This window comes from Sorex araneus, chromosome 2 (genome assembly GCF_027595985.1).
Source record: "Sorex araneus isolate mSorAra2 chromosome 2, mSorAra2.pri, whole genome shotgun sequence".
Classification (NCBI taxonomy): Eukaryota; Metazoa; Chordata; class Mammalia; order Eulipotyphla; family Soricidae; genus Sorex; species Sorex araneus.
Window position 1 is genome coordinate 227091575 of NC_073303.1, and position 13926 is coordinate 227105500.

The following is a 13926-nucleotide window of genomic DNA, read 5'->3' on the forward strand; positions in this document are numbered from 1 at the left end:
TGGACTAGAGCTGTTACCGACTGGATTCCATGGGACATCAAAAGACGGCGCAGCTGCCCACCAATGAGCCGGTCGGACTTCTTTGTCCAAACCCTAAATGAACGATTTGAGGCTCTTCCTGTTCCTGAGTGAGCAGATATCATTGGGCTACACTAGCATGCAACAGGGACGAATGGATACATTACTGGAGCCCGCTTGAGCAAATATGAATATGAATATGACTAAAATATTCAGAAGGAAAGATGTAAGTCTCATTGGTTAGAGCAGAGAATCAAGAGATGCTGTCTAAAGTTATTAACATGCTGCTGAAAGTGAACTATTGATTTCCAGCACTACAATACTTTGAAAAAATGGTCTGATGCCCAAGAGCAGCTGCCTTAGCAAGAGGCCACAACTGGACCCAGGCACACACCAAGTGCAATCCCAGAGGCAGAGGTGTGTGATCCCCAGGGCACAACAAAGCACATGATCTCTGGTGCACTTCAACCAAGTGCTGTGCTCAAACACAACTGCAAAGTGCAAGCATCACAACCATATGTGTGACCCCCATAACTGGAACAATAATAGGAAAGGAGGTGCAAATATATTTTTTTGTCTTTAATGACCTCATTTTGGGAACTAGAACTGGGGGTGCAGGAGAGGAAGCTATTTTCCATCTCATTTTTTTGCAGTAATATTTTCATGCCATTTTAATTAGTAGTTTTAAAAGTGTGCAGTAAAGGGGAAAGAGAGCGAGCGAGCAAGCAAGGGAGAGAAGAAAAGTGTCTGCCATACAGGCAGGTTTGGGGCAGGGGTGGAAGGAGGAAGGCGGGAGGGAAAGCGGTGACACTGGTGATGAGAAATGTACACTGCTATTGGAACATTGTATGATTGAAACTCAAAATGAACAACTTTGTAGCCTTTCAACCTTAGTGATCCAATTTTTAAAAAATTAAAATAAAACAGTGTGGTATTCTGGGGCCAGAGCAATAGAACAGCGGGTAGAGCATTTGCCTTGCACAGGGATGACCTGGGTTCAATCTCCAGCATCCCATATAGTCCCCTGAGCCCACTAGGAGTAATTCCTGAATGCAGAGTCAGGAGTAACCCTTGAGAACTGCCAGGTTAAATAAAAAAAAAAAAATTACTGAATTAAATTAAAACATGTAGTATTTTCACAAAGCATTCTCATACCAACCTCATCTCAACAATCTTTAAATAAATTGTTCTTTCTTTCCTGCTTCATACACATACACAAACTGTGACAGTGATTGGCCAGCCCATCACCCATGGAGCAACTTGGCTGATTCTACTTTCTCTAGACTCCGGTTCCACCTTGGGACCACTGGAACTTACACAAATAACCTGGATGATACCCTGGCCTCCCACTCCTACAAATATCATACAAGTGCCCGAGGAGCACAGGCACTGACTTCACCTTTCCATTAATTCCTCTCAAGCCTCCCTCCAGTAGCTGTGCTCATACTTACCACATTTCTCAAACTTCATGCTTCTATCTTTCTGAAGACCTTTAGTTCCACAACAATTTCCTCCCCTCAAATCAATTTTCTGAACCAAACCCTTCTGCTTTTCTCAGAGGGAAAAGTGCTCCTCCACAAGATTCAACGGGACCACAGCCTTGCCATCCTGCTCTCACACTCACTTTCTTCTACCCTAAAGGGATCAAATCTGTGCTGAAAACTCTCTTGCCAACTCAACCTTGTCTTTTCTTGGCTCTTATTCCCACCCTCAGATAGATTTCAGTATTCTCTATTAACAAAAAATAATAAATATATGCATAAACCTTTGAATCTGTCTGTTCTTTCATTTCTTTTCCCCAGCCTCTAATGAGAAGCCTACCCCTCACTGCTTTTATGGCCTCATCACTTTTTTAATCTTGCCTCTGATTCAGCCACAGGATGGGAACTGACCAATTCCTTCTTGTGTACTTCCTCTCTAAAGCTTTAACACTGGTAAGTACTTATCTCTGTACTCACCCTGTCCACCTCCCACCTCTGTCTATATCACTTCCGGCACCTTGATGACTCCCCTTGCTTCCTATGTAAGCGTTTCCCCATAAGCTTAATTTTCACTTTCCCTTTCAAATACCTGATTCACTCTGATGAAGCTCATGATGATGATGATCCATATCTTTCAACTTTTAGGGGGTTACAATTCACCATTTTTAACTGCCCACTGAACAATCTACTGAATATCGTTATCAGTGGCACAGATTCCATTGTGTCCAAAATACTGTTTATTATCTTATATGCAAACTTGCATCTCTGGGGCTTCTATATGTCACAAAACCATTCCCTGGTGTTCTACACTAAAAATTTGTGCAGCTGACTCTGAAACTATTTCATCACCATCTTTCTTGCCCTCAGTGTTTCCTAACAGGGAAAGTAAAGATGAGTAAGATATAGTTTCCAGCCTCTGGGAAGAATAGAGAATTGTAACCAAACAATTACAAAGAAATCTGATAAGCATTACAAAAGATAAATACATAGGATGCAGAGGTGGGGGAATAAGGGGAGAGAAGATACATTAAAAGCTTAACTCAATTAGGGGTTGGAGAGATGGCACATAAATAAAAGCACTTGCTTTGGGGCTGGAGCGATAGCACAGCGGGTAGGACGTTTGCTTTGCACGCAGCCAACCCGGGTTCGAATCCCAGCATTCCATATGGTCCCCTGAGCACCACCAAGGATAATTCCTGAGTGCAGAGCCAGGAGTAACCCCTATGCATTGCTGGGTGTGACCCAAAAAGAAAAAAAAAAAAAAGCACATGCTTTGCATGAGGAGAGATAGTATAGCAGGTCAGCTATATCCAAACTTGCCTTGGATGTAACTGACCCAGGTTTGATCTCGGACATCACCAGGAGTAATTCCTGAGTGCAGAATCAGGAGTAACCTCTGAGCACTAATGAGTGTTCCACGCCTCCCTCCCCCCAAAAATTGAAGGGACAGGCAGCATTGGGGCCACAACCTGTGGTGACCAGGGATTAGTCCTGGATCTTGCTGGGTGTGTGGATGATCGTATAGTACTGGCGACTAAACTAAGGTTAGCTGCATACAGGGCAAGCACTTTATCTATACTATCTCTCTAGCCTAGGAGTAAATTTTTAGAGTCCGAATTAAAGTTCTGTTTCATAACTATCATTAAATCAGAACACAATAGCATCCTGAACAGTTAAAGCATACTTCCTACTAAGGAGCTGGAGCAATAGTACAGCGGGTAGGGCGTTTGCCTTGCACACGGCCAACCCGAGTTTGATTCCCAGCATCCTATATGGTCCTCTGAGCACCAGCAGGGGTGATTCCTGAGTGCAGAGCCAGGAGTAACCCCTGTGCATTGCCAGGTATGAACCAAAAAGCAAAAAAAGAAATTAAAAAAAAAAAAGTATACTTCCTAGCTTAAGAAAATTCAACAACTGAGGTTTTTTTCTTCTTCTTTTTGGGTCAAACCCAGCGACACAAAGGAGTTAACTCCTGACTCTGCACTCAGGAATAACTCCTAGCGGTGCTGGGGGGACCACGTGGGATGCTGGGAATCGAACCCAGGTTGGCCACGTGCAAGGCAAATGCCCTAGCCACTGTGCTATCACTCCAGCCCCTCAACATCTGAGTTTTGGCTGGCTGGATCTAAACAGGCTCTTACTATATATGGATTTATATATATATATATATGTATATATATAAATATACATATTTATATATAACTCTTACTATATATGGATTTTCCTTAAGTAAGTATTCAATAAATTTAAAATAGGATTTCCTTTTTTATATTTATTTTCATAAACATACTAGCAGGTCATCTAAGGCACTGAGCTCTGGGAAGAAACAGATTCTCTTATCAAGGCATCTCATCTCCCAGAGGCTGGATTTGCCCGAGATCAGAAAGCTTGTAAATAGCTGATAGGGGACCTGACCCAGCTATCTGTCTGTGTTACCCCAATCGATGCCACTGACGTGCCTCTGAGCTCAAAATTCTTTACCAGCTGATCTTGAAAAAAGTCAACAATGAGAAACCGTAAAAAGGGTTCAGACATAAGGTCCTTCCAAACAACTAGAGGGTAATCTTTCCTGACTATAACTTAATTCCCTATAAAAATGAGAAATGAGGGACCAGAAATAGAGTATGGGGATTAAGGTGCATAACTCACTGCCAAGCCTAGCACAATCCCTGCTCCCTGAGCATCAATGGGTGTATCCTGGGGTCATTATAAACTTGTCTTTCCTGGTAGGGCAGTTAAAAGGTAACTAGAATTTGCAACTTGCTCTAAGTAAAACCTTTTTTACTCTAAGAATCTATTTCCTTTCCTTTGTTCATGTTGCAAGAAACATGTTCTAACAGGTGAGAAATACAAAAGCAGAAACAGCCAGAGCTCTAACTCCAGTCTGCCTTATATAGCTCAATTGTCAGAGGTCTATCTGAAATAATGACTGTTAAGGTTAAAAGAAAAAAAATTAACTTAGTCAAGTTATTTCAAATTTTAAAATTTTTCCACTCACAATTCATTGGTGGTGGTGGTTGCTTTTGGGCCAAAACCAGCAGTGCTCATGGCTGACTCCTGGCTCTGCACTCAGGGATCGCTCCTGGCAGGCTCAGGACTAAATGGGGTGCAGGGAATCAAACCAGGACAGCCTCACACAAGGCAAGGGCTACCCACTGTTCATCATTCGCCCTCAGAACCCTTTTTTGCCTGAGAATTTTTTATGCCACTCTGGGCATACAGGCATATAAAATAGGTGCACAAATCAGACATTTACCATTTATAACTCATAATGAACTTTATTTTAAAACAAACCCCACATTTAGTTAATGACCTTATGTGAGATTACAACCCACAGTTTATATTTTCCATTTCAGAAAGTTCCTAAGAAATATGTAGTCTTGAGGCCAAAGATTATGGCTCAATGGCAGAGTATTTGCCTTGAACTGTTTGAGGTCCTGGCTCAATCCCCCGCATGGCAAAAACAAAGAGAATACCAGAAATATATAGTCCTGAAATGGATTAAACTCAAAAAAGAGAGTTCTGATCAAATGAAAACTTACTACTAAACAACTGCCAATTAAAACAGAACACTAAGCAAAGTCTACATAAAACTTGATGAGGTAAACAAGGGTCATGCCTTGTTCTTTATGACTCATTATGACACTGTCACATCCTCTTTCTCACTACCACCTCTGCTTGAAGCAGGCAAATCATTTGAGATAAGTCTGTCAAAAGCTGGGAAAGTAGTTTCCTGTCAAATGAATCAGAAATAAATCACTGGAAAACCAGCTTGGTTAGACTAAGAGTTGTTGCTAACAAAGGGTTACTCTGTGTCACTCAAGCTCAAGTTTCTGTTCTTTTTATCTCAAAGCCAAAAGTGAGCCTCAAGCACGGCTTTTCTTTTCCCAACTTCCCTGACAGTCCAAGGGCAGCCTCTTCCATTTTCAGGGCAGAATGAAACTGCAGACTCACAGGTGTGTGTGTTCCCTTCTCCAGCGCTCAGCCACTCCCTACACTCATGTCTCAGACTAGAGACCTCTTGTCTCACCTGTGCTTACTCATCCTCTCTGGCACATCCTTACCTCATCTACCCTTTATGTCACTGACCACAGCCTTGTGTGTGCCTACAATTATATGCCTATGACTTTCCATAGTAGCACAGCCAACTTAAATCAGGGGTGCCATTTTTTATAACTTCAGAAGGTGTTTTCTGAGGGTTCACACAGACACTCATTCTCTATTTTTAACTCAGAGAATACTCCTAAAACCATCAGGATAGAACATCCTCACTTCCTCCTCTTCTACCACCTATAAATATCTGTCTCTGCCTCTCTCCCCCTCCCTATTCCCTTCTGTTTTGGCAGAAATGGAGTCACTCCTGGTAGCCTGGAAAACACTCCAGCCCAGGGGCCTCAGACTTACCTATTTCTTGGAAATCTTGTTCCATCATAGTCATTCTTTCTGGACCACTTATTATCTTTCTCAAATTTCTTCTCCTCCTACCCCACAAATAAAAGGTATTTAGCTGTAGGATAACATTGCCTACACTTAGCCCTCTCTCTTTTTAACCTAACTCATTAATTCTGTCATTAAATATTTATTGAACATTTTTAAAAGCTGTTTTCAACCTTGGAGACTGAGCAGCTGAATCAAACAAAATTCATTTCTTTCTCTCTCCCCACTTACTTTCTAGTGGGGAGAGATATAGAGCTAAAGTATAAGCATGGGAGATGGAGCAACAGTACAGTGGATAAGGTGCTTCTTTTGCATGCTGCCAATCTGGGTTCAATATCTGCTTCCAGTGTGGTCCGCTGAGTACCACAGGCGTGATCCCTGAGCACAGAGCCAGGAGTAAGCCCTGAGCACTCCCAGGCATGCCCCCCTAAAAAAAAAAAAAATGTATAAGCACCCTACTATAATTCTTTCTCTCCATCACTTCGCAAGGTCTTTTTTTCAATCCTTTTTCATGAAGCAAAATAGATTTCTATCAAAGGAAACTTAGAAAGATGTGAGGGGAGTCAAGAGGAAATATGTGTTCAAGAGAGAACACGAGCTTATTCAGAGTGAAAAAAGTCACAAGAGATAGAGAGACAAGCAAGCAAAATATGTGTTCAAAGGAGATCCCGGACTTAAGGAGCAAGTCCCACAGCCTACCTTGAAAGAGCAGTCCTCCATACCACCTACCCCCCTCCAGCCTTCACTCCTAAACCTTCTCCCTAGGGCATACATTCAATCACCCAACACCACTAAAATAGCTCAGATAAAGGTTCAAGTCCTCTACTTGTAAATCTCAATGGTATTTCAATTAACTCTTTTTTCCTGGGAGGAGGGGAGGTTTGGGCCACACCTAGTGGTTCTCAAGGCTTACTCACAGATCTGTGCTCAAGAATCATTCCTGGAGGTGCTCAAGTGACCATATGTGGTGCTGGACTTGAACCCGGGTCTACCTCATGCAAGACAACTGCTTTAACTCCTGTGCTATCTCTCCAGCCCTCACAGTTCACTTTTAAGACTATCAGGAGAGCCAGATGAGGCCCCAAGTTGCCACCCATGAACGGCTCCTCTGGCTCCTGAACGACCATGATCCCAGAGGCACACAAACCAATCTCAGTACCCATAGCTTTTAACAGAAATCCCTCCAGACTTCTTACTAAAATATCAGGAATCCAAAATCGGGCGGCCACTATTGCAGCCGCCCGACATCATATGCTCTTCATAATCAGCAACAAAAAACAAGTTATCTAATGATGCCTTTTCAGCAGGTCTGATTGTTGGGGAAAATTCCAAATAATAATGGTGGGTCTTTTGTCAAAACATTGAATGCGATCAAAGTAGAGAGAGAGTAAAGTGAAAATCATCTGCCACACAGGCAGGTGGGATGGGGGGGTATACTGGGGTTCTTGGTGATGGAAAATGTGCACTGCTGAAGGGATGGGTGTTTGATCATTGTATGACCAAGACTTCAGCTTTGTAACTGTTCTCATGGTGGTTCAATAAATAAAAACTGAAAATAAAAAAAAGAGTATCAGGAGAGGGGCAGGAGCAACAATACAGCAGACAAGGCACCTGACTTGCATGAAGGACCCAGATTCAATCCCCAGTGCCCCACATGTTACCTCAAGCCCACCAGGAGTGATCCCTAAGCAAGAAGCCAGGAGTAAGCGCTGAGCACCAACAGGTGTGCCTGAAATCAAACTAAACAAACCAACTAAAAAAAAAAAAAAGACTATCATGAACAGCTTTTTAAGGGTTTATCTCAATGATTCAATAATAAAAAAAATTTTTTGAGGGTCTCTCGCTCTGGGCCTTCACGGCCATCACTGCCCCTTCATCGGTGCTCGCCCATCCCGCTCGCTGCCGTCCTGGGCCGCCTGAAGCCAGGTGGCATCGCCTTCTAAAGGTGGCTTTGGGGGCTGGGCCTCCAGCGCAGCACAATGTCAGGCCTCGAGACCGCCGGGTGAAGCCAAGGCCACGGCCGTGGCGCTGGGTGGCGGCGGCTGCGGCCAGTCCAGGTCGAGTCCGCTCATGGTGCCGCCAGGACGCCATCGCGGGGCAGGAAGGCCAGGTGCGCTGACTTCTTCACCTCCTTTTGGACTCTGCTCTGCCAAGTTTTCAGGCCTGGCTCTTGAAGACCTCAGGAAGGCCTTGAAAATAAGTATGTTTTCACTCAGTACAACAAACCATTCTTCAGCACCTTTGCAAAAACATCTATGTTTGTTTTGTACCTCTTGGGCTTTATTGTTTGGAAGCCTTGGAGACAGCAATGTACAAGAGGATTTCAAGGAAAGCATGCAGCGTTTTTTTTGCAGATGCTGAAGGTTACTTTGCTGCTTGTACAACAGATACAACTATGAATAGCTCTTTGAGTGAACCTCTGTACGTTCCTGTGAAATTTCATGATCTCCCAAGTGAAAAGCCTGAGAACACAAATGTTGATACTGAAAAAATGGTTTTTGTCAAATTTGTCATATCAAGAAGCACTTTCAGACACACAGGTTGCTATAGTTAATATTTTGTCTTCAACTTCTGGACTTTTTACTTTAATTCTTGCTGCAGTGTTTCCAAGTAACAGTGGAGATAGATTTACTCCTTCCAAACTATTAGCTGTAATTTTAAGTATTGGAGGAGTTGTGTTGGTAAATCTGTCGGGGTCTGGAAAATCTGCTGGAAGAGACACAATAGGTTCCATTTGGTCTCTTGTTGGAGCCATGCTCTATGCTGTTTATATTGTTATGATTAAAAGAAAAGTAGACAGAGAAGATAAATTGGATATTCCAATGTTCTTTGGTTTTGTAGGTCTGTTTAATCTGCTGCTCTTATGGCCAGGTTTCTTTTTGCTTCATTATACTGGATTTGAGGACTTTGAATTTCCCAATAAAGTAGTATTAATGTGCATTATCATTAGTGGCCTTATTGAAACAGTTCTCTCAGAGTTCCTGTGGTTGTGGGGCTGCTTTCTTACCTCATCACTGATAGGCACACTTGCACTGAGCCTCACTATACCTCTCTCCATAATAGCCGATATGTGTATGCAAAAGGTGCAGTTCTCACGGCTATTTTTTGCAGGAGCTATCCCTGTATTTTTTTCATTTTTTATTGTAACTCTTGTCTGCCATTACAATAATTGGGATCCTGTAATGGTGGGGATCAGAAGAATTTTTGCCTTTGTATGCAAGAAACATCAAATTCAGAGGGTTTCAGAAGATAGTGAACAGTGTAAGAGTCTCATTCCGATGCACGGTGTTTCTCACAAGGATGGAGCTAGTTAGCTGCCGTTGTCTGTAGCTCAGAGAATGGAACATTATAAAGTGAAGAGACAATCTCTGGCAAGATTTTTAGGAAAATGTTTCAGTGCCTAGTCTGAAAATAACAGCTTCAGTTCTTCGGAACTTTTAGTGTTTAAAAGTATATTTTCTGTGTATCTGTTTTCTTCTTTTCACAATGAAGAACTTTGTTATGTAGCTGTGTATATATATCACTACAGTTATAAGAAGTTCCTGTCCACAGGACCAACCTGTCTTATACATCTCAAGAAATTCAACTGGTAAAATAATGAGTTAATCAAAGAATAAAATCCTGATCTCTGGTGACTATATCTTGCACATATATTTGTTAAATTCTCGATTATATTATGAAAATATTTTCCAGAAATCATTTAAGTAAATAGATCCATGTTTCTTACAGGCAAAATGCTAAATAATATGCCTATAATAGGTACAGATTACATTTTGAGTTTTGTAGAATATTGAAAATTAATGCAAAAAAATTTAATTTATATCAAATATGTTCATGCAAAACTTTAGTGAAAATTTTTTTTTCTTTTTGGGTCACACCCAGCAATGCACAGGGGTTACTCCTGGCTCTGCACTCAGGAATTACCCCTGGCGGTGCTCAGGGGACCATATGGGATGCTGGGAATCGAACCCGGGTTGGCCGAGTGCAAGGCAAACGCCCTACCCGCTGTGCTATTGTTCTAGCCCCACTTTAGTGAAATTTTTAAAAGAATCAATATTTGAGAAAAAGATTGGTTCACTTATACTACATTTATTATATTATCATTTCATAGTATTAGGTGCCTTGTATTTTTAATCTGTGACAAACCATTTTTAAAGGGGAAGTATTATAAAATGAGAAATTATGTATTTCTAAGGCTATATTACTGTAAATTTAATTGATAAAGAGCTGTTTTCCTTAGAGTTTTAAATAAATATTCTCTCTTCAATTAAGAAATTTTCATAATGGAATGATTTTAATTGAAGTCATAAATGGATCATTAAAATAAAATGTTTATATATAAGATAATAATTTAAAAAAATTTTAAAGGGGGGACTGGGCTGGAGTGATAGTACAGTGGGTAGGGCATTTGCCTTGCATGCGGCCGACCCGGGTTCGATTCCCAGCATCCCATATCCCTGAGCACCACCAGGAGTAATTCCTGAGTGAAAAGCCAGGAGTAAATAGATAATAAATAAATAGTAAATAAACCCCTGTGCATCACCAGGTTTGACCCAAAAAGAAAAAAAAAGTGGGGGGAAACTGTCAGGAGAGAATTCTCTCAACCTGAACAACGAAGGCAACAGAAATGAAAAAGAGGAGAACTGGTACTTAGTTGGAAATTTGCCTCTAGGGGTTGGAACAGAAGTGCTGAGATAGGCCAGGGAAGGTAGCACAATGACAGTAAAGGAAGCGGTCACTCTGGACCAGGACCAGATGCTGAAAAGAGGTAAAGTGACATGCAGGATACCTATCAGTAATAGTATTGTGAACCACAGTGCCTAAAGGGTAGTTGGGGGAAGGAAAAAAATAAGTCTATCATAGAGATTGGCTGGGGTCAGGAAAGAAATTGGCGACACTGGTGGAGAGAAATGGACACTGCTAAAGGGATTGGTGTTGAAACATTGTGCACCTGAAACACAATCATGAATAACTTTGTAATTTTGCAATTCACAGTGATTCAATTAAAGTTTTTTTTTTAATTTTTTAAAAAATAAACCCTAGCGAAGATTAAGCTCCCTGTATCAGCGGCACCTCTTGAAACTCCCTATTGATTCACTGTTCTCCGTCTTTGGCCATGATTACCTCTCTGACTACTTTTTCTCAGGCTCCTTTTCTTTTCTTTTCTTTTCTTTTCTCTTTAATTTTTATTTTATCACCATGTGGAAAGTTACAAAGTTCTCAGGTTTATGTCTCAGTTATACAATATTCAAACACCATCCCTTCACCAGTGCCCATATTCCACCACCAAAATCCCCAGTATACCCCCGCCCCCACCCCCCCAACTGTATAACTGATGAATTTCACTTCATTTTCTTTACCTTGATTACATTCCATATTTCAACACAAAACTCACTATTGTTGTGGGAGTTACCGCCCAAAAAAGACAGCCCTACTAAGGAAGCATTTGATAATTAGTTTTCCATTAAAAGATTGTATGTTTTCAGTTTTTAGAAAAGGTCACGCGGCCGCATTAGCGGCCGCACAGTTCGGATGTGTCCCAGTCCCGCATCCCGGAGCCGTGTTAGCTGCTGCTCAGTGTCGCCAGGGCTCCATCTGGAGAAGGTGTGGTGGCTGCACCTCCTCCGTCCGGATCCCCGGTGTTGCTGGCCCCGATTCGGGTCCGGAGGATTCTCCAGCCTCGTTGCTCACCAGAATGACAGGCTCCTTTTCTTTAGCTTCCCCCTTAAAAGCCAGTGATTCAAGGACCAGAGAGGTAGTACAGTAGGCAGGTCACTTGCCTTGCATGCGTCTGGACATGAGTTTGGTCTCCAGTACCCCACATGGTTCCCTGAGCCCACAAGGAGTGATCCCAGAGCACAAAGCCAGTAGTAAGCCCTGAGCAGCGCCAGGTGTGGTTCAAAAACAACATAAATAAATAAATATGTAAATGGTGGCTTCTTTAACTCAAGATGCTAAGCCAGAAACCAAGGACCCAATTTTGGTTCTACAAACACAATCTCCTCTGCCACCAAATCTGCCTTCTTGTTTTGTTTGGGGTAATACCTCAAAACCAGTGTGCAAGGTGAACATCTGGCTATGCTCAGGGGGTCACTCACAGTTGTACAGAGGGGACTATGTGGTGTAATAGTCCCTCATTTCATAGCCAGCCTCCCACATGCAAAAAATACTTTCTGGTCTGGCCTCCGTGTTGTTTCTGATGTTCTCCCCATTTACTCTTTACCCACTTTAGTCTGGTTTCTATAAGGAGTAAGATGGATTCTTTGGATTTAGCCATATATGGTTTATGGAGTTTGCAGCAACCTTTGGTCATTTCCAGTTTGTCTTCTTTGCTTTGCTTTTGTTTTTGGACCACACCCAATGGTAGTCAGGATTACTTCTGGCTCTGCACTCAGGAACTGCTCCTCGTGGTGCTTAGGGGACCATCTGAGAGGCAAGGGATCAAACCCAGGTCGACCTCTTACCTAGGTGACTTACCTATTCTCACGGCTTTAACTATCACCCCACTTTAATGTCTGCCTGGCTAGCTCAGTCAACAGAGCATGAAACTTAACTATCTTCCCACTTAAGGAAAAAATGGAAATCAGATGTGGGCCATATGCCCAGTTTCTCTATATGGCTACCTCAGCACAACTCCTGCATGGATGAGCTTTCAGGCAATATGAAACAATCAGCAACACAGTGACACAATAAAGACTCACAATGCCTACTAGTCACCAGGTACAATTCTATACTATTTTTTTCCTGGAATTTTTGGCCACACCCAGCAGTGCGTCTTCCTTACTTACTCCTGGCTTACTTACTGCTGGCAGGGCTCAGAGTGTTTTGAGGATAGATACAAGGTCGGCCACATGCAAGGCAAGTGCCTGACCCACTGTACTCTCTCTGGCCCTGCCAGGCACTACTCTTCTAATCACTTTAAGCTGTATATTTATGTATCAGTTGATTTTGTTCTAATATCAATACTATAAGGCAGATTCTATATCCTACTTTACAGATTAGAAAGCCAACAAAATCAGACTACCAACGGGGGAAAAAAAAGAAGAATCCCCACCTCTAATTAAAAATCTCGTTAGAATTATAAGGAAAATAAAAAGATAATCAAATTAAACTAAGGATTCTAAGAAATTTGCTTCTTTTGACAACAGTAAACTTGCAATAATATTTTTAATTATCTTAACCATTTTTTCAAAATGATAATCATTTTAATCATGTTTATTTTCATCTATTTTGAAATACAGTCATCTTAATTACTAAGATGTTTTATAAGTTCAGTTTCTCAGAAACAAACTTGAAGATCAAGCAGAGTAATGAATAAATGGAATAGCTGAGATTTTCAAATATTTGATTTGCATGCAGAATGACTAACAATGTCTTAACATTACCTTGAAGATATAAAAGCACCTTTTTCTCAGGAACCTGAGTAGTATAGTGGTTAATAAGGTGCTTGCAGCAGACTCAGGAGTGATCAATGAGCACAGGTGGGTGTAGTCCCCCCCAAAAAAGAAAATTATGCAAACTAATATTTTTAAAATTTCTGTCACCTATTTATTGAAGAGTTACTAGATTGGAAGCTCTGCAAAGCAGAGAATCTGCACTCTCTTAACAGATTTTATGAGGGGCTGGAGCAATGTAATACAGCAAGCAGGGCACTTGCCTTGCACATGGCCAACCTGGGTTTGATCCCTGACATATGGGCCCCCAAAGCCTGCCAGAAGTAATCCTTGAATGAAGAGCCAAAAATAAACCCCAAGAACCATCAGGTGTGGCCCAAAACACAACAAAAAAAGTTTTTTTAAAAAAGATCTTACAGGGGTCAGAGCAATAGTATAGTAGGGAAGGTGCTTGCCTTACAGCAGCAGATCCAGTTTAATCCCCAACATCCCATTTGGTCTCCCAGCACCAGGAGTAGTGTACCTCCTAACTGCAGAGGAGTAACCCCTGAGCACCACAAGGTGTGGATCAAAAACAAAATACCAAACTAATTGTA

General features: G+C 41.7%; 2 protein-coding genes across 3 annotated transcripts in view; one reads left to right on the top strand and one right to left on the bottom strand.

The window, feature by feature from the left end:
• The window catches only part of DIP2B (disco interacting protein 2 homolog B), a 248270-nt gene that overhangs the window by 215296 nt on the left and 19048 nt on the right, over positions 1 to 13926 (bottom strand). The window lies entirely within an intron of this gene.
• On the top strand, positions 7296 to 9366 carry LOC105943186 (solute carrier family 35 member F5). The gene is given in 4 exon segments (XM_012933806.2): positions 7296 to 8130; positions 8133 to 8278; positions 8281 to 8426; positions 8428 to 9366. Coding segments are annotated over 4 exon segments (1239 nt in total). The 5' UTR covers positions 7296 to 8006; the 3' UTR covers positions 9251 to 9366.